This window comes from Scleropages formosus, chromosome 6 (assembly GCF_900964775.1).
Source record: "Scleropages formosus chromosome 6, fSclFor1.1, whole genome shotgun sequence".
Lineage (NCBI taxonomy): Eukaryota > Metazoa > Chordata > Actinopteri > Osteoglossiformes > Osteoglossidae > Scleropages > Scleropages formosus.
Genome location: NC_041811.1, coordinates 9367107 through 9385023, shown reverse-complemented (window position 1 = coordinate 9385023; position 17917 = coordinate 9367107). Strand labels below are relative to the sequence as shown.

The 17917-nt window shown below is 45.5% G+C and overlaps 1 protein-coding gene across 10 annotated transcripts in view; it reads left to right on the top strand.

Annotated features, from left to right (window-relative positions):
- The first annotated feature begins 1398 nt into the window (after positions 1–1398).
- The window catches only part of grin1a (glutamate receptor, ionotropic, N-methyl D-aspartate 1a), a 35043-nt gene continuing 18524 nt past the window's right edge, over positions 1399–17917 (top strand). For 3 of the 10 annotated variants that reach the window (XR_001965151.2, XM_018732909.2, XM_018732910.2), the window contains exons 1-6: positions 1400–2319; positions 5399–5533; positions 6457–6633; positions 14243–14340; positions 15581–15702; positions 17073–17247. Coding sequence is in view for 9 of the 10 variants with exons in the window: in XM_018732909.2 (XP_018588425.2) it covers positions 2071–2319; positions 5399–5533; positions 6457–6633; positions 14243–14340; positions 15581–15702; positions 17073–17247 (956 nt within the window). In the remaining variant the exon portion in view is untranslated. Of the gene's footprint in view, positions 2320–5398; positions 5534–6456; positions 6634–12580; positions 13414–14242; positions 14341–15580; positions 15703–17072; positions 17248–17917 lie in introns of those variants that run through there. The other 7 variants (XM_018732914.2, XM_029252675.1, XM_018732911.2 and 4 more) reach the window with 5 other exon arrangements.

Here is a 17917-nt window from a genome sequence, read left to right as displayed (position 1 = left end):
CGACGTCTTAAAATCACGCGTGGGCTCTTTCCGCAGAGATATGAAACGCACGTCGTTGCCCTTGGAGCCCCACAACAACTGGACTAGTGTCCCTCTCCAAAACAAATATTTTTGATTCACAAATATTCAAAAGCAACGTTTCGCTAAATTAAATGTTTCCTTTTGGCTCCCAAGTTAGATGCCCACCCGTGTGCACAATATATATTATTTATCACTCATTTATGCCGACTGTGAGTCAAATTAAAAGCGCACATCCAGCATCATCGGGGTGACACTCCGCTGTCATCAGACTTGCCACGGGGGGTCTTGCGATCATTTCCTCATTTATACAAATTCTCCTACCACCTTTATTAGCATGCTATAATCGCACAGGAATATATGGATCATACATCTAATATCTTCCCAGAATGACTCACATGAGCGCGTCCTGTGGAGCTCGGGATGTGTCATGTTACTGTGCGCTTCTCTGAACATTAATAGCGGGACCTTCCAAAAAGCGACTCTCGGAGGCTGAGACACTTGTTTCCTTGGCAACGGCTCCACTTGGATCTTTCTCCACATACACACCGCGTGCTGTTGCCGTTTCGCATCACAGTAAATGCGAATTTCTTTTTTTTTTTTTTTTACACAATGAAAGCCCAGATCCTCGGAGTATTTCTGTGACACGTGCATAACTGAGCTGATTTAACTCTCTCCCGGAGTTGATTTAACACCGACAACACAAACTGCGCGATGATCTTCACCATTTCCAGCAGCATGTGGCACGGAAGGCGCCACGCGCTGTAATCTAATTTCCGTTATTGGACACACACACCTCACCTGTCTTTGCGTTGCATTTCATTATATTATAAGGGTAAAACGACGAGTTTTACAACGACAGTTAAATACTTCTGGTTGCTGTGTCTCGGTGGATTAAAGTGACATATTTGGGTGCGAGGAAAATGTATTGATCGTGTGCGCGTGGAATAGCTCTAGCGAGGGATAAACACACCCCTGCGCTGTGGGGATTTTAAAGCCCCACCGTGACATTTGCAGTTTTACACGCAGTTTTACACCGCGGACTCCGCTCTCTCCCCTTTCTTTCAATCACAAGGTTGCTGTAAAATTGTTGAAGCAGCAGAAGTGTGAGGCTGCTCTGTGTGTGTGTGTGTTCGCGGCGTGCCCGACTCCCTCTTTCCGCGCGCAGATAATAAATAAAACAAACAAACCAAAAAAAAAAAAAATATATGTACACAAACGTCAGAGCGCGCGCTTTCATCAAACAGGCCATTTCAAATGACATATTCCTTCCAGTGATTTAAATATACACCCGCCCACGCAATTATCTCTTTTTTTTTCTGTCTGGTGCCCCCCCCCCCCCCTCCTCCCCATCTTTTTCGATCAATTTGTTCATGAGTAGCTTCTACATTGTCCTATAAAGTCGACTTTGGGCGAAAGTGGAAATATTAGCAACAGTCATCGCGAAGGTTCGACTTGGGTTTTGTTCCAACGTGAGAGGGAAGCGGCGGAGGCAGGGGAGGGATGGTGGGGAGCGCGCATCGGTGCGCGGGCACGGTTTTCAGTACCGAGGACAGCGACACCGACTGAGCAGTGAAAAGGAGAGGGCAGGAGCTGGTGCTCGGCAGAACCTCGGGCTCAGCAGCCGAGGCAGGACGGGAGCAGGAGGACATCATACGACAAAAGCAGGGGACATCTGCGTGGACATCATTTCGTTCTGGGACACTGAGGACGCCGCTCGTCTCGCGAGCACGTTCTGCTGAAATGGCCATCCCTGCTTAAAGCCGGGAGCAGCCTGGCGGATCAATTGAATGAATGAAATTCATCGGGAAGCCCAAAAGGGACAAGCTGGCACGTGCTGATATGATCGCGTGCAAACCGCGGTTCCGGCAGTCTGCGAATTCCTCCACAGCGCGTGCACGTCTGATCTAGCGGAGCTCGGCGCGCGCACGTCCGATCTAAGGGACCCGGTTGCGCTCCGGCGGCGCGGCGCTCGGCGCGTGAACGACGAGGACGGAGGACGCCGAAGAACCCCAGCAGCACGAGCCCGCGCCGACGCGGCGAGGATCCAGCATGCGCCTGCTCCTGCTCGCGGTGCTCGTCTCGTGCTCGTGCGCGCGCGGCGGCTGCGAGCCCCGCATCGTCAACATCGGCGCCGTGCTCAGCCAGAAGAGGTACGAGCAGGTGTTCAAGGACGCGGTGGCGCAGGCCAACCAGGTGTACGGGCGGGACAGGTTCAAGCTGAACGCCATCTCCGTGACGCACAAGCCCAACGCCATCCAGATGGCCCTGTCCGTGTGCGAGGACCTCATCTCGAGCCAGGTACACGAGGCGCCGCGGACACGAGCACCACCGCCGCCTTCCACCGCCTCGCGTCCTTTAAAACCTCTACCACTGTCCACAGGCCATTACTTATGATCCATAACTCACAGTCCACAGTGTACCATCCATAATCCACAGTCCACAGTCCATGGTGCACTGTCCATAATTCACAGTCCACGGTGCACTGTCCATACATAGTCCACACTGCACCGTCCATAATCCACAATCCACAGCACACTATCCACAGTCCACAGTCCACAGTCCACAGACCAGAGTCCACAGTCGACGATGTAAAATGCAGTCCTCTGCCCATAGTGCACAATCTACAGTCCACTGTCCACCTTCCACTGTCCACACTCTGCAATCTACTGGCCACAGTTGACAGCCAGCAATCAAAAACTATCGGTTTTCTCCTGGTTATTCAGAAATCTCCAGCATTACTGTCCTTTATCTGTAACCGCGATGTATAAACATGTAAATGACTGTATAGTTTATTGTCTAGCACAATAAACCGCCTTGGACGAAGAATTCAGCTCAATAATAATAATAATAATAATAATAATAATAATAATAATTCAGCAATGAAATTACAGCTGCATTTAAAGAAAGAAAAAAAACTTTCCATGCTTGTAATCTTCTTCAGAGAAGACGTCTATGATTCTGTGTGCAGTCTGTATTTCTGTGAAGTGGGAAGGCCTGTGTCCTCAGCACACAACACAACCCACAGCGCACAGATACACAACAGAACACATCTGGGTAGTTATCCACAGCTGGATTGCCTGTCCCAGCGCTATTCCACGCTGTAGTCATCGATGTGCAGTATTTCTTTCCCTTCTTTACTGTCTGCTTTATCCAGTTCATCGATGTCGTCCGTTCTCTTTCAGTCCACTTGTCTGGGACACGACAGCGATTTGTTTTATTTAATTTCTTTTATGAAAATATATTTCTTCAGCGAGCGGCACCTCTATGGTCGGGCGCAACTGAATTAACGCTTCTGACTGCTCAGGAACGATGGTATTCGTGTGAGAAAAAAAAAACATTTCATTACTAATCCCACTATAATGAGGGCAGTAGATCGCTTTTATTGATCCCTAAAGAACGGAAACTTAAATAATTTCCCTAAAATCTGCCAGGAAAACGTGGGGTGCAGCAGATGTGCGGCTTTTGGTCATATAAAATATGTAAAATAGAAAAAAAAAACGTAAATCATTATTAATATTGATATTTTATTAATCTTGTTTTAATAAGGGCGTAATTATTGTTCTGGTCGGTTCTGTAATTCTGATCAGCTTCACTGACTTTATGAACCTGCCTGTAAACCCGATAATAAAACGAATGGATGATGACTGACGAGAAGGTGATCGAGGACCTTGGATTTGTGATCGCACTGATTTGAGCTGTTGGCACGGATCTAATGTGAGTCCAGGCAGTTTAGCGGATTAAAGCACATGTGCTCATGGTGTGTGTGTGTGTGTGTGTGATATTACAGCCTGGTTTTGATCACCACAGCAGTTCCCTGGCCATGTGTCCCACGTGATAAAAATCATTAACGCCCGTGGCACTTGGAGCTCAGAATGTACTTCTTGAAAAATCATTATGAACGCTACATAATTTGAAACATCATACTGCGTTTGTCGGCCACATGTGAAAATAAAGATGCTGAAATGCACGGTTGAGCCCCAGAACCCGTCGGGTGTGAACGACTGAGGGATCGGCGCGAGTCGCGCACTCCTCGCTGGGCTTCGATGACATGTGTGCGGCGCGCGCACAGCTCGACCCGCGGAAAACGAGGCCAACATGGCGGCGCGCGCAGCGGGCATCCGTTCGCGTGTGGCCGCGGGGGTGAAGGAAGGGTGCGAGGGGGCTGGCCGAGTGTGAAGTGACTGCGCCATCTGCGGTACGTGAACACCGCACACTGCGGGGGGTCCGTGCTGAACTATGCGACCCAGCACTGGACGGCACCTGGTCATAGCCACCTGTCCCGCACGTGCGCACGTGCGCACGTCCGCATGGCCGACAGCTGAAATTATATATATATTGCATGAGTTCAACCTCCACTCTCTCTCTTCATCCAGGCAAAAACTGATTTGGGAATCACCTAGGCATTGATAACAGATGGCCCTGTTGTCATAGGCATTGATTGATAAGCAGCAAATCATTTCACAAACCTGTGTGCAAAATCAGCTGGAAGACACTTGGATCAAGAGGGGTTCGTTGGCGAGCAGAAACCAGACGATTTCTTTGAGTGTTCAGTCGACGCTGACAACTTTAACGTGCAGCGACTCCCATCCACACACACTTTCAGAATCGCTTGTCCCAGACGGTGTCGCGGGGAACCGGAGTCTAACCTGGCAACACAGGGCGTAAGGCTGGAGGGGGAGGGGACACACCCAGGACGGGATGCCAGTCCGTCGCAAGGCACCCCAAGCGGGACTCGAACCCCAGACCCACTGGAGAGCAGGACTGTGGTCCAACCCACTGCGCCACCACACCCCCTGTGACTCCCGTCCAAGATGTATTAAAAACAGCCTTTTGCTCAGCTATGCATTTTGGGACAGCCAGTATCGTCGTAGTTAGAGCCACTGCCTCTGGATCCAGAGGTCGCAGGTTCGATCCCCACCTTGGGCTGTAGCACGGTACTTCAGGTACCCTAAATTGCTCCAGTAAAAAATTACCCAGCTCTTTAAATGGGCAAATAGTTGCTAGTTTGTAACTGTAATAATCACTGTAACCTTAACAGTTGCTCTGGAGAAAAGTGTCGGCTAAATTAATAAATGCAAATGATATGAAAGCGATACATGCAGTTAAGAGGCATTTGTTCTTTTAAATGCACCATGTATTTCTAGTTGCTCGAGTATAGCATTCTTATTCTCTATCCCCTAAGGATATGGGTTTGACAATGTAATACACACACACACACATACATTGCAGGTGATGCTCATAATATGGTGGATATGTGGCAGTATGGAACACTTGTGTGTCCTAAGTTCAGTAAAGTCCACAAGATACATACAACTATGTTCTCGTGATATGTATTTTTTCGCCAAAGGTATATAACAGAAATGGTCTTCATACACAGGTGTATGCGATCCTAGTCAGCCACCCGCCACAGTCCAACGATCACCTGACGCCAACCCCTGTCTCCTACACCGCGGGGTTCTATCGCATCCCGGTGGTGGGGCTCACGACCCGCATGTCCATCTACTCCGACAAGGTGAGCTACAGGCGGGGGGAGGGGGGAGGATGTGCCTTTCCGCAGGATTTCCTTTTTCGTCTGTGTGGACAGACATTCAAGGGTTGTACCCAAATAATAACCTTTTTTTTCTTTTAATAAAGGGACGGGGTCATGATCATGGCACATGCAATAATTCCTTAATTATGTGAAATAAAATTGTGTTGCCTCATCAAGAATATGACTATATGCATGAGACCAACCTCATCAAGGAACCCTGCAATCGGTATGAAAACCTCTAAATGACTCCCTCCGAAATTTGGCATGATTAATCCCGGGTGCAATCGAAAATTATGAAATCGACCACCTACATGTTCACAACTTCAGCGATATTAGTAATATGCTAGCAGCTGTTATGCGTGTGCTGCGCAGGAAGTTCTCAGTTTAGCGAAGTCCCTCACAAATTCCCCCAAAGCTCCTTTTAAGCAAAGACGACCCAAGGGTAGGTCTTGAGAACCTGAGTGGAGATGGTCTTTATCGCACTACATAGCACAGAGGAGCGAAATACACTGCTATTAAACCATGATAATACAGTGACATGTTTGTGTAGCTGATTTATACGAATTATTTAACATAAAGAGATTTTTTTTGTATGATTATGTCATGCAGCACAGGCTGGGGCTTTCCCGTCTTGTTCGAAAACCATCAGTCGGACCATCCTGGCGAGACGCCAGAGGTGATGCTCAGTTGAGGCCACCAAGTTGCGCAGCGATTAGAGTTGTTGTAGTAGCCTTGATCAAGGTCCTCACCCTAAATTGATACGGTAAAAATTACCCAGCTGTGTAAATGGGTAAATCATTGTAAGCAGCCTAGTGTACAAACCCTTACGTCGTAAGTCACTTTAGAGAAAAGCATCAGAAAAATGAAGGAATAATGAGGGCAGCCCTTACTTTGTCTCCCCCCAGAGTATCCACCTGTCCTTCCTGCGCACCGTGCCGCCCTACTCCCACCAGGCCCACGTGTGGTTTGACATGATGCGCGAGTTCCGCTGGAACCACATCATCCTGATCGTGAGCGATGACCACGAGGGCCGCGCTGCCCAGAAGAGGTTGGAGACGTTGCTGGAGGAGAGGGAGACCAAGGTGAGACGTTCGAGACCCGACCCAGAGACACCACGGAGGGCGCGTGCAGGGGGCGTGTCTGCGTGTGCGTGTGCGTGTGTTTAACTTGTGTTGACTACTTCAAAGGTCTTCTATGTATGTAACTGTTTTCTTTTCTGTTCTGTAAACACATCTCTTTTCCATTTGTAACATTGGCTAACATTTTTATGCTAGAGGCATCAACAGCGTCTTAAGTGGTGATCTGACAAAACTTTGTACATTTTACCCATCCCACATTGCTTTTGCCATAGTCAGATTCTCCCGTGTCAACCCACAATGGGAGCAAAAAAAAAAAAAAAAAAAAAAAAAAAGCGAGAGCCATAACCTGGGGCTGTGCAAAACATCAATGACTTCCCAACAGATAAATGAGTGGGTTCTCTTCGCTTCTACCTTCTGTGGTCCAGCAGCAGCTGTCTGCTCAAAGCAATGGAACCAATTACATTTGAGTGAATGTCAACAGTTCGGCTACCGTCTTCTGAGACGTCATTGCTTTCGAAGGTCTTGGTGGTGCCGGTACGCTAGCAAAGGGTGCCTCCGGTACTTGTCTTGGAAGTGACTAGAGTGACTTTGTATCGGGTTCCTGATTTTACCCTCTGCGGTTCAGAAGTCGGTATCAGGATCGACGCCGATTCTCCGTGCCGCTCCTGACTCAGCTGTAAATGTCCATGTCTCTTGGATCGGTTTTCAAAGCGCAATTACCCAGTTCGGTGGGCTTCCAAGGCAGCGTTCCAAGATTAAATAATCTCAGAATTTACTTTGAATTATTCACAAATTCGCAGCTATCCGAAAGCATCATAATGGCTCAGATGGGGATTTGTTTTACCAAATGCTTGGAAAGGCTTTTCTGGATACTTGGTTGGTGCGTGCCAATGAAGAACAAGATAAATTTCTCCTTTGCACAATATTTTATGCATCAGCTACCTATGCTGATTTGAAAATAATGTCTTTCGCTCACTATCGATAACAGCTTGCAGGGTCACGGTGGTCCGGAACCTATCCCAGAAGCACAGGGCGCTAGGCTACGTTGGGTACGTCCCTAAAGGGAGGCCAGTCCATCGCAGGATAGCCACACTGGAAAGTAATGTTAATGCTGAAATAAAAATTACTGTGCAGCAAATTTACATACCGATGGATTGCAGCACCTAAGATTAATATGCTCGTGCAAATCACGGTCCTGGTTCTCAGTTGTTTTTTTTTTTAGGAGCGTTTCTTCTGCAACTCCTTAGCTGTGACACACTTTGACCTGAAAAGTCAGATGAAACACGTTTAATCTCCGCGCGTGAATTTATAATAGGTGTATTTATTCCACCGATCAACACCGAAACTGACAGAAGAGCTCGAGTCTTTTCCTTGAAGAAATGATCACACCGGCTGAAGTGCTCGTCATAAAATTTTTATGGAGCTATTTTTAGATTGTGAGCCGGGTTCTGTTTTTTTTTTTTTTTTTCTCGGGAAACAAGGAATCTTTGTTTTGTGCATTTCCCAGTAGTCCTTGTTTAAATGGCAAACCAGGCATCGTCTTCGGGAATGTGTAAAAATATGCTCCAACTTTTAAACGTGATGTTATTGTGTGATGAAACGTTTACTGTGTTAGTGACACTTAGTCAGCGAGGATGAGTTTCTGAGTGCTGTTTCTTTTGATTTGCGGTGAAATGGAGGGTTTTAAGAATCAGATACAATAAGCTGTACTCCATGAACTGCTAAATGATGTTTTATGAATGCTTTTTTTTTTTTAACCAAGTGTGACAAACTAGAGATCGGGGCTCTGGCTTTTCAGTCATCATTTTTCACCTTAGACCATTGAGAGTATGTCACCCATCACTCGGTAGGAAGGACACTAGATTCAGGGGAAGCAACACTATTACTGGGATCTGGGAACATCCAGATTGCCAGATTTCACCTCTGTTCTTACCACTATTGTTCCACTCCTCTCTCTGCCATCTCCTCTGCTCATGTCAGGTCCTCAGAGAGCTCAGAAGAGGCCCGGGCAATTTCACGTTGCGAGGCCTCTCGTTGTTTTAATATACTTTTAATGAAACGAATAAATAAAGGCATTATTTATAGAAAGCGTGGCAGTATCATTTTATTTAGATTCAATTTAGACATCTGGCTCATCTACTTTTGATCTGTTATACTATAATGTACCTTTGGCAGAGCTGGGGTCCAATGTGAAATGAAGCCCGGGCCAAATGGCAATGCTTACATTCCCTCTCATAGGGCCTGGCTCATGTGCACTTACCATCGTGCTGTTCTTCCTCTCCCACACAAGATAGTCCCTCCTTTCATCCAATTACACTATTGTCAAGTTAAATAATCACCAACCCAAGCAGTAGAAAAAACACCCGCATTTCAAGTTATGAGTATTTTGCTACTCAGGCTGTTGATTTAATTCCCATTGCAGCCTCTTAATAATAAAACAGATCACATACTACATGGGACAATTGTGGAAAGTGCGCAATGCAGTATAGGGTGGTAAGAGGTGGCCTAGTGATTAGCACTGTTGTGCTTGGACTCAAAGATCACAGGTTCAAATCCCACCTCCAGTTGAAATACCCCTGAGCCAAGAGTTTACCCTCAACTGATGTAGTAACACACACGCTGGCTGAAACTGCTTGACCCAAGAGGGGTCGCGGTGGACCGGAGCCTAACCTGGCGACACAGGGCTGGAGGGGGAGGGGACACACCCAGGATGGGATGCCAGTCCATCACAAGGTACCCTACATGGGACTTGAAGCCCAGACCCACCAGAGAGCAAGACCTGGCCAAACCTGCTGTGCCACTGTTGCACATTTCCTCCCTGAGGTAGTAACAGAAGGGTATAATTACATAACTGTTCAATATCTTAAAATTGGTTTTGAAAACAGCACAGGCTTAGAGACAACATCGTAGAGACAGAGACAGTACACTGAGAGACTGCAAATACGTTGCATACACAAAGTGTGGGCACCGGGTCAATGCGCTCGCAAGCGTAGCTGTGATGCCGAGGAAGGCCTGCGACTGAAACGCATCTTTGCTTCGCCTTTAATTCCATTTGCATTAAACAAGTGAGAGTGCTGCTCTAATTATACCCCATCTAGTTTTTAGAGGATTTAGTACCGGTTGGAGTAGTCTGTCCTTTCACTCTTTGTCGAGCATCTGTTGAACTTTCTAATGCTGAGTAACAAAAAGTTACCCAGCGAAATAAAAGGGTGAGTATTTGTAAGTAACTTAACGCTGTAAGCCGCTTTCGAGAAAAAGTGCCTTGAAATTGAAAAATTGCTCAGAAAAGCGCTAAATAACCCAAATGGATATCGCCTCCTAAAATCTCTCGATTTCATTTATTCAAATGCTTTTTTTCTCAGAATTCTCGCATGTACGAAAAATGCAGCAAAAGCCTCCAAAGCAGAACAGAGGTGTTTTAAAACCAAATTTGCTGACCCGGTTTGCTACACTGGGAGCGGATCACTTCGGCTGAGAACGCTGTCGTTGTTGGGTCGCCGCGAACTTCTCAGCTGTTGGCTTTCTTTATTCTCAGTGTTCCATACTTCTGTCTTACTTCTGGCAAACTGGCGCGATATTAGTGGTTGAAGTTGATGACTAGGTGTATCTGGACCCTGGACCCTGGCTGTGTGAACTGTCATCTGATGTTTGATCATGTACCTCTGTAAGAACCTTTGTGCACATTTTCTTCCTATTATCTTGTGCATTTTCCTTCTTTCGAGGGCTATACATAGCAGAGATGTTACATTCATTAAATCTTATGCTTTCTGGGCAATGCAGCAGGTTGTTTCATTGGGGCACTTTGGGTTAAATACACAGGGGCCCTTCACACTCTGCAGCCTCCGGTTGCTGCGTCCAGGCCCTTCGCATATCATCCGTCAGCCCTTCTGCTTCCTGTCAATGCACGTTGTCCTTGGGCCTAGACTCCACACTCCTGCTGGTCATCATCTGGGACCCAATCCCAGGTCTCCTCAGTTCCGCTTGCACCGATGGACTGCCCGCTGATGGGTCCTGCAGCGGAGTGTGTACTGCAGGCTGCATCCATCATGGGCTTCATCTGTCAAACGCACCATCTATCGCTGCATCCGTGGGCTTCACCACAAGAGAATCAACCTTCATCAGCTTGGCAGCTGGTAGTGGAAACGCCACAGAGTTTTAATACCGCAAGATATGTTCTTACAAGATCTGGTCAGGGTCGGGGGAAGGAACCAACAAAACATCTTTCTGGGGGGCAACGGAAGTGAAAGCATTAAAGAAAAAAAAATGCATGAAGCATTCATTGCATTGTGTTGCATCATTCATGGCTCCCCACAATAAAAGAGTTGAGTTAAATTACCGGGTTGATTAAGGAAGGCACCGACGCATCCGAATTCAGACGGTAACGAACCGGATCTCTTGCAGAAATGGGTCATAATTTAACTTCAGACATCATTTGCAAAAACCTGGAAATAGCACTGCTTCTCACGGAGCGTAATTGTGTATCTGTGGTTGCAGAGCTTTGATGATACTCACCCTCCTCACGAAAAGCAGTGCAGAGACATTAAAATGAATGATAGAGAGGAGGTTACGGACTAATAAATCACGCCGAGGCTTTGTCTTGGGGAATGAGAAAGACTCCCAGGTGAGCAGTAAGCCGTCCTGAAAGAACAATCTGGAATATTTAAAAATAGGTGTTCGGTACAATGTTACATTTCAAAGTGGGCTGTCACTACAATTGATGATGCTCGGAAATAGGAGGCGAGTGCAACTGGTTATGTGTGGAATTAGGTGTTCAGTGTAACCATTTATGTTTAAAAATAGTGTTCTCCACAGTGCGGATCAATGTCTATGTTCCCTCCCCCATCCCTTTGCGTAAATCAACAAGCCGTGTTAACCCTTTGAAGGAACGCCGTTATTTTTCGTTATCACGCTTTAAAATCCGAAAATATTGTACAGCTACTGAACGAAACTGCGCAACAGTTAGATGCGATATCCTAGAACATGTTTAACTGAGACAAATATTTTTTCCGAAAATGCTCTCCAAGCCACAACGTACTGATACAAAATTTACTGCAAATATACTTCTAATTGAATTCTGAGCATTTCCTCGGACGTGCATTCGTATAAAGGTGTTTCTTTCAAAGGAGCAAATCTGTCAATTTTAAAATGGCAAAAATCAAATTTTCAAATGAGAAAAGAGTCATAAAATGGGCTCTTCTGTTTAAAGTAAAGTAAAACACCTTTAAGACAGGCTTTCTATTCTAAAACTGGACAGTGCTGTTTAAATATAGAAATATGTCTTCACATTCTCATATATGAAATTAATTACTGTTGGATCCTTGAATATTAATGAAAACCAAGAAAGTCTAATTCTGACAATGGATGCCTCTGATGTCAGAGAATTTAGAAATATAGCCTTACAGTTGTCATTTAAATGAGAATTTAACCAGGAACATCAGACATTTTAATAATGTAAGGTTTTTATGCAAAATACCTCTGAGCGCTGTGGAATCAGTCTAATTTCAGACCCCTTTCAAGAGATTTAAATATAAAATAAAAAAATAATAATTAATAGAACGAGTACAGTATTAATGACAAAGAACTCTTATGACAGATATGAAAATGCCCTTGTTCACTTTACATCCGAAAAGTTTTTGTCAAATAAAAGCCTTCATTATTGGATTGTTAATTGAATAAAAGGAACTGACAAGCAAAGTCAAGGACCTCACAATTCCCTTGTGGTTGCAAAAGCCGGAACCGTGGTTTAAAAGTACTTTTTTGGATTTGTTTTATAGTCGAGAGCGCAGAACAAATTGAATACTCACACACACACACATTTCCCGAACCGCTTGTCCCATTTGGGGTCACGGGGAGCCAGAGCCTAACCTGGCAACACAGGGCATAAGGCCGGAGGGGGAGGAGACACACCCCGGACATGACGCCAGTCTGTCGCAAGGGACCCCAAGCGGGACTCGAACCCCAGACCCACTGGAGAGCAGGACCCGGCCCAATCCACTGCGCCACCACGCCCCCCAAGTTGAATACTCGAATTGCGCCAAATTATACAAAACGCATCCAGTTGTTTTACCGATCAGGCTGCCAATGTGTTCTCTGTCTATTTTCCCATTTAGATGAGCAGCCCAAGCCTCTTCCATTTGTCCATGCTTTCACTAAAAGCATCCCTCGGCAATTTCAGATTCGATTTGGGCTCAGGGCGATTCATTCTTTCGAACCAAAATTACATCAGATTAAATCGCAGGCGCCATCACTACGATCCATTCATATTCATCCGAGTGGCATAAGCAGAGGCGTGTAATTAAATACAGTCCTTCGCGGTCTTCTTTTTTCGCTGGCTGGCCAGCAGGACTTTCAGGGCAGGCATCATGCGCCCGTGTCCTGCCGTGTGAAAGAAGGACGCATGTTCCGGAAAGCTCTCATTCGAAATCAGTGTTCGGTCCATGCTTGGAAACCTGTAATGCTACGTAGTTAGTGAAACGTGCCAAATCTGGAAAAGTGCCAAGAGGGAACAGCATGCGGGTGTCACGAGCGGGCCGAGGCGCAGGAGTGCAAGTTGCGTGCGAGTGGATGTTTTTGATGTTTTCGCAAGCCCCAGCGTTAGGAAGTTCCAAATTTGATGCAGGAAGGTGGAGATTTGTTGGAATGCTTTACTGCGCACCATTTTCAACTGTTTATAATATTCTTCTGTGTCTGCATATTTTCTCTGTGCACATTACTCATCAGAATAAAAAAAGGAACTATGAAAACCTCGACCAACTGTCCTATGACAACAAGCGAGGACCCAAGGTATATTTTGCATGGTCAATGCACGCCGCCCACCAATTCTCTAAACGTAGCAACTAGAAACCAATCCAGCAGTCACCAGTCGACCCAGAAATGTTCTTATCTTGGTAGCACGTCTTCTTTTTTTTTTTTTTCTTCTTTTTTTTACTTTTAGGCATTTTTTGAAACTATGATTTCAATCGAGAATGGTTGTATGTTGGAAAATAAAAAAAAAAAAAAAAAAGTTATGATTTAAAAGAAAGAAAAGAACGGCCAGCTTTTACTCTTTTATTTTTTTTTGTGTAAAGGAATGCATGTGTTCGGACCGACGGGTTTGCAAGTCTTTTCCTTTGTGGAGATCTGGTAGTGTGGGACAGACACTTCCCATCAACTACTTCCTCCCTTTCTGCAGCACTTTTTCCTTTAAACTTTTTTTTTTCTTTTGGGAAAGAAGCCCACTTCCCCACCCGCCTCCTCTTCCCTCCACCTATTTTTTTGTTTTCCGGTTGCATTGATCTTCTACCCCCCTTTCTACCTCTAACATGCACGCCGTTTTTTTTGGAGTCTTGATAACCCTCAGTTTGCATGCAAAAAAAAAAAAAAAAAAAAAAAAAAAACTGCAAAACTTTCTTTTTTCCTTCCAGGCTTTAATTACTTATTTTTTAGCTAAACATTTCTCTTGGATCTCTGTCATTTTTTCTCTCTTTTTTCAATCCACCCCCAAAAAAAAAAAAAAAAAAAAAAAATTAATAAAAGCAAAAATCCAACCAATCCCAGCAAAAAGAGCGCAAGGCAGCATGGTGCTAGGTGGGGGTAAGTAGTCTACTTGACTGATTTTGTGCCCTAATCACAGGCAGAGAAAGTCCTACAGTTCAACCAGGAGACAAACTTAACGGCCCTTCTCCTGGAAGCCAAGGAGCTGGAGGCGCGAGTCATCATCCTCTCCGCCAGGTAAAACCCTGCTCCAGCTCTCATGTGCTGCTCCAACATTGTAGACATGTCATAATTAACATGCTCTCCCCATGCAGGAATACAAAATCAAAAGGGCGCTCTAGACCCATCTAACTTGGAGCTAATGAACAGAATTCATAAATACATTTGTACATGACAACATCAGCATGCATATGGTCAACGATGTTTGTCTCCGGCGTGCGGCGGCGTGTCATGGCTCTGAAGTGGAAATGAAAGGTGTCCCTTGATGTGCAAATTGGCCTCATTAAAACAAGTGTAACATCAGTGCAAGACTAGTGTGGCCCACGCAATGCGTGAGTGGTACAGTCACACTCACGTGTTCGGCGCACAGGGTCCATGCCCACGTGTGGGTCCAACAAAGCCAGCTGTTCGCAGGAGCGTTCAAGGTACGTGTTGGCAGGTGATGGATGAATGCTGCGTAGGAAACGATGGAGTAAATACTGTATGTCAGTAAGAAGTGATATCTTTTATATGCCGAAAACAATAAAACATAACGAATGCGTACATCTAGCGGACGCTTTTCTCTAAAGTGATGTACAATAATTATTAACTCTAAGTTTGCTGATACCTTTATCCAAGCTGACTTACAATGGCAGGTAACACCACACTAAACTGCCTACAGTCACTAAAATACACACACTTGCGCACGCACACACTGTGGGCGATTTAGAGTCATCAGTCCACTTGAAATGAATGCCTTTGTGCTATGGGAGGAAACCAGAGCACCTGCAAGAAGCTCACAGACACACAGGCGAATATGCAAAAACCAGATCCAGATTTGAACCCACACCCCAGTGCACGGCTAAGGTGCTACCCATTAATATTGTTATTATGTAACAATATAATATCTGATTTTGGCCAAACAAATCTGAACCGTGGCCCTTCCTCTGCAGTTACACTGTTGCGGACGATTCCGGCTTGAATAAGCCGACCAAAAATCAGAGAGCATCTTGGCCCTTGAGTTTATGGACCAAATGCATTCATTACTGTACAAAATATAATCAGCTAAACCTTGTCAATTAAATGATCAAAAATAAATTCCACAGTGCAGCTTGGGAAACTCTGCAGTAGCCAAGACGAACACCCATCCCCACTTGTGGAGAGCGTCCAGCATCCGGTACCTTCTTGCATGCGTGATGAGTGGTGACTAATGAACGATGCCTGGTGACTGACAACCTGTGCTGCCACCGCCCTCCCAACCCCCCTAACCCCCCCACAGCGAGGAGGATGCCGCCGCCGTGTACAAGGCTGCTCGTTTCCTCAACATGACGGGCTCCGGGTACGTGTGGTTGGTCGGGGAGCGCGAGATGTCCGGTAAAGCACTGAGCGAGGCGCCCGATGGTACGTGCTCACCTCCCACGCGAGCTGTATATGATTTTAGAAAAACGTATGAATACGACTGTGCTGAATGTTAATGCTCGTTTCCACGTCCAGCGTTTAAACGTTTAAACACTGCGTTGTTTAAAGGTTTTAAACGAGTCCCTAGACTCTGACACTGGTATGGCTTAATTAAAAAATATATATCACAGTGGCATTATGACAGTGTTTTTTTTTTTTTTTTTTTTTCTGGTACAGCTGGTGAATTTTCATATGGATATTTATTGAAAAGACAGGCTGGGGTTGTGTGTGGATTATGCTTATGATATTTTAATGGATTGGTTCCCATGAGTTTGTAAAGGGTGTTTTGCAACCCCCACATTGAAGTGTTTCTGAAATATGATGGTAAGCTACAACTGTCTTTTCTGTCTCCGATTCTCGTGCACATGTCTGTGTTTTTTTTTTTTTTTCTCCTTCTTTCCACTTCATTATCACAGAAGTACCAATCATCGTCAGGCACCGTGTCACTTCTTAAATGTGCACAACCTGCCTCCTCTCTTTGTGTGTCGGAGCACTTTTTCCGTGTTTCACTTCACCTCCCCCCCCGTACGGTTGTGCAGTGATGTGCAAAAGCACGGACCCGGTTGCAGTGAAAGTGATGAAGAGATGTTTCCCATGCATCCCTCCTTTGTCTGCCAGTCTTACGCTGACCCCCGAAGCTCTAAGTGTAAAGATAAAAAGTCACAGCGAGTGTTAGAGCTGCAGAGCAACAGCTGCTGCACTTTTCACTTCCCCAACAGACATTTTGAACAAATACCAGTAAGGCCACATGGAGGTGAAAGATCAGCATGACTGTAATTCCGTCACAAGCTGAGAACCAAATCTGATAGCATAAATGGAAATGGTAATGACGACGGTGAACAGAGAACACCACCCGCCGTTTCGATACAACCTTGCCGCTAAATCCCCTTAACCACATCGCTGCTGCACTGTAGAGCCAATGTGTTAGCGTTCGATCCACCCATGATCCCCCCATGATGCATCGTACAGTTTGATCCGTATTCATTACATGGACTTCAGCAGCTTTCTCGGTAGAGTGAAAACGACGTGGTGTTGCTGCGAATGAGAAAGGAAAAGGTTTGCTGGTACTTGTTCGAAATATCTATACCGTGCAGTAAATTTGGCAGCGTTAAATCTGGGAGAGTTGAGATGGTGATGGTCCCTGCATGTCCGAAAGGAACTCCCCTTCCGAGCTGCTTTAACTCTCTCAGAGGTCATTTAACACTGTTGATGTTTACTGCAAGCAAAAGCCACTTAGTTCTTATTGCGACCGGTTCGTTAGTGAGCGAAAAGGCGACGCTTAACTGACCGTGCTGTCGGGCCCGGGTGGGTAGGTCTAATTGGCCTCCAACTCATCAACGGCAAGAACGAGTCGGCGCACATCAACGACGCCGTGGCCGTGGTGGCGCAGTCCATCCAGGAGCTCTTCGAGAAGGAGAACATCACGGAGCCGCCTCGGGGCTGCGTGGGAAATACCAACATCTGGAAGACCGGGCCACTTTTCAAACGGTGCAGCATAATAAATATCTTTTCCGGAGGCAAAAACGACCAAATAACGTAAACTGTGATTTTTTAAAATATTGTTATTGAGCTTTTGTTGGCCATTGTCTTTTATTGTCATATAACTGACTTACAATGATTTCTTTGTTGATACAGCAGGGTATTTTTACTTTATCGGTTCAGGGTAAGTACCTTGATCAAGGCTACAACAGCAAGAGGAGAGATCTGAACTAACAGCCTGCAGATTCCAACACTTGTTACTGTTATGCGACCGCCGACCCACCACGTACCTCCTTGCAGGATAAACTTTCCAACAATACCATAACCAGAGCTGCGGTTAGCGCTGCCTCTTCACGCTTGTAGAAGCCAAGACTGAATCTCTTCTGCTTCTGTGGTACCTTTAATCGAGGTACTTACACTGAAATGTTCCATTTAAAAAAAATGCCCAGCTGTGTAAATGGGTAGATCACTCTAAGTAACTTAATGTTAAAGTTCCCTGTTCTCAAAAGCATCAGCCAAATAAATAAATGTACAGCAATGGCAATACTGACTTGATATGATTTTCATATTTGTGTTGTCCATAAATTGGCTCACTTCACTATACATAGAGCATACATGGATGGGTTTCTTCTTTCCAAGGCCCTCCTTGTAGGTATTACGTATCATTAAGAGCTAAAAT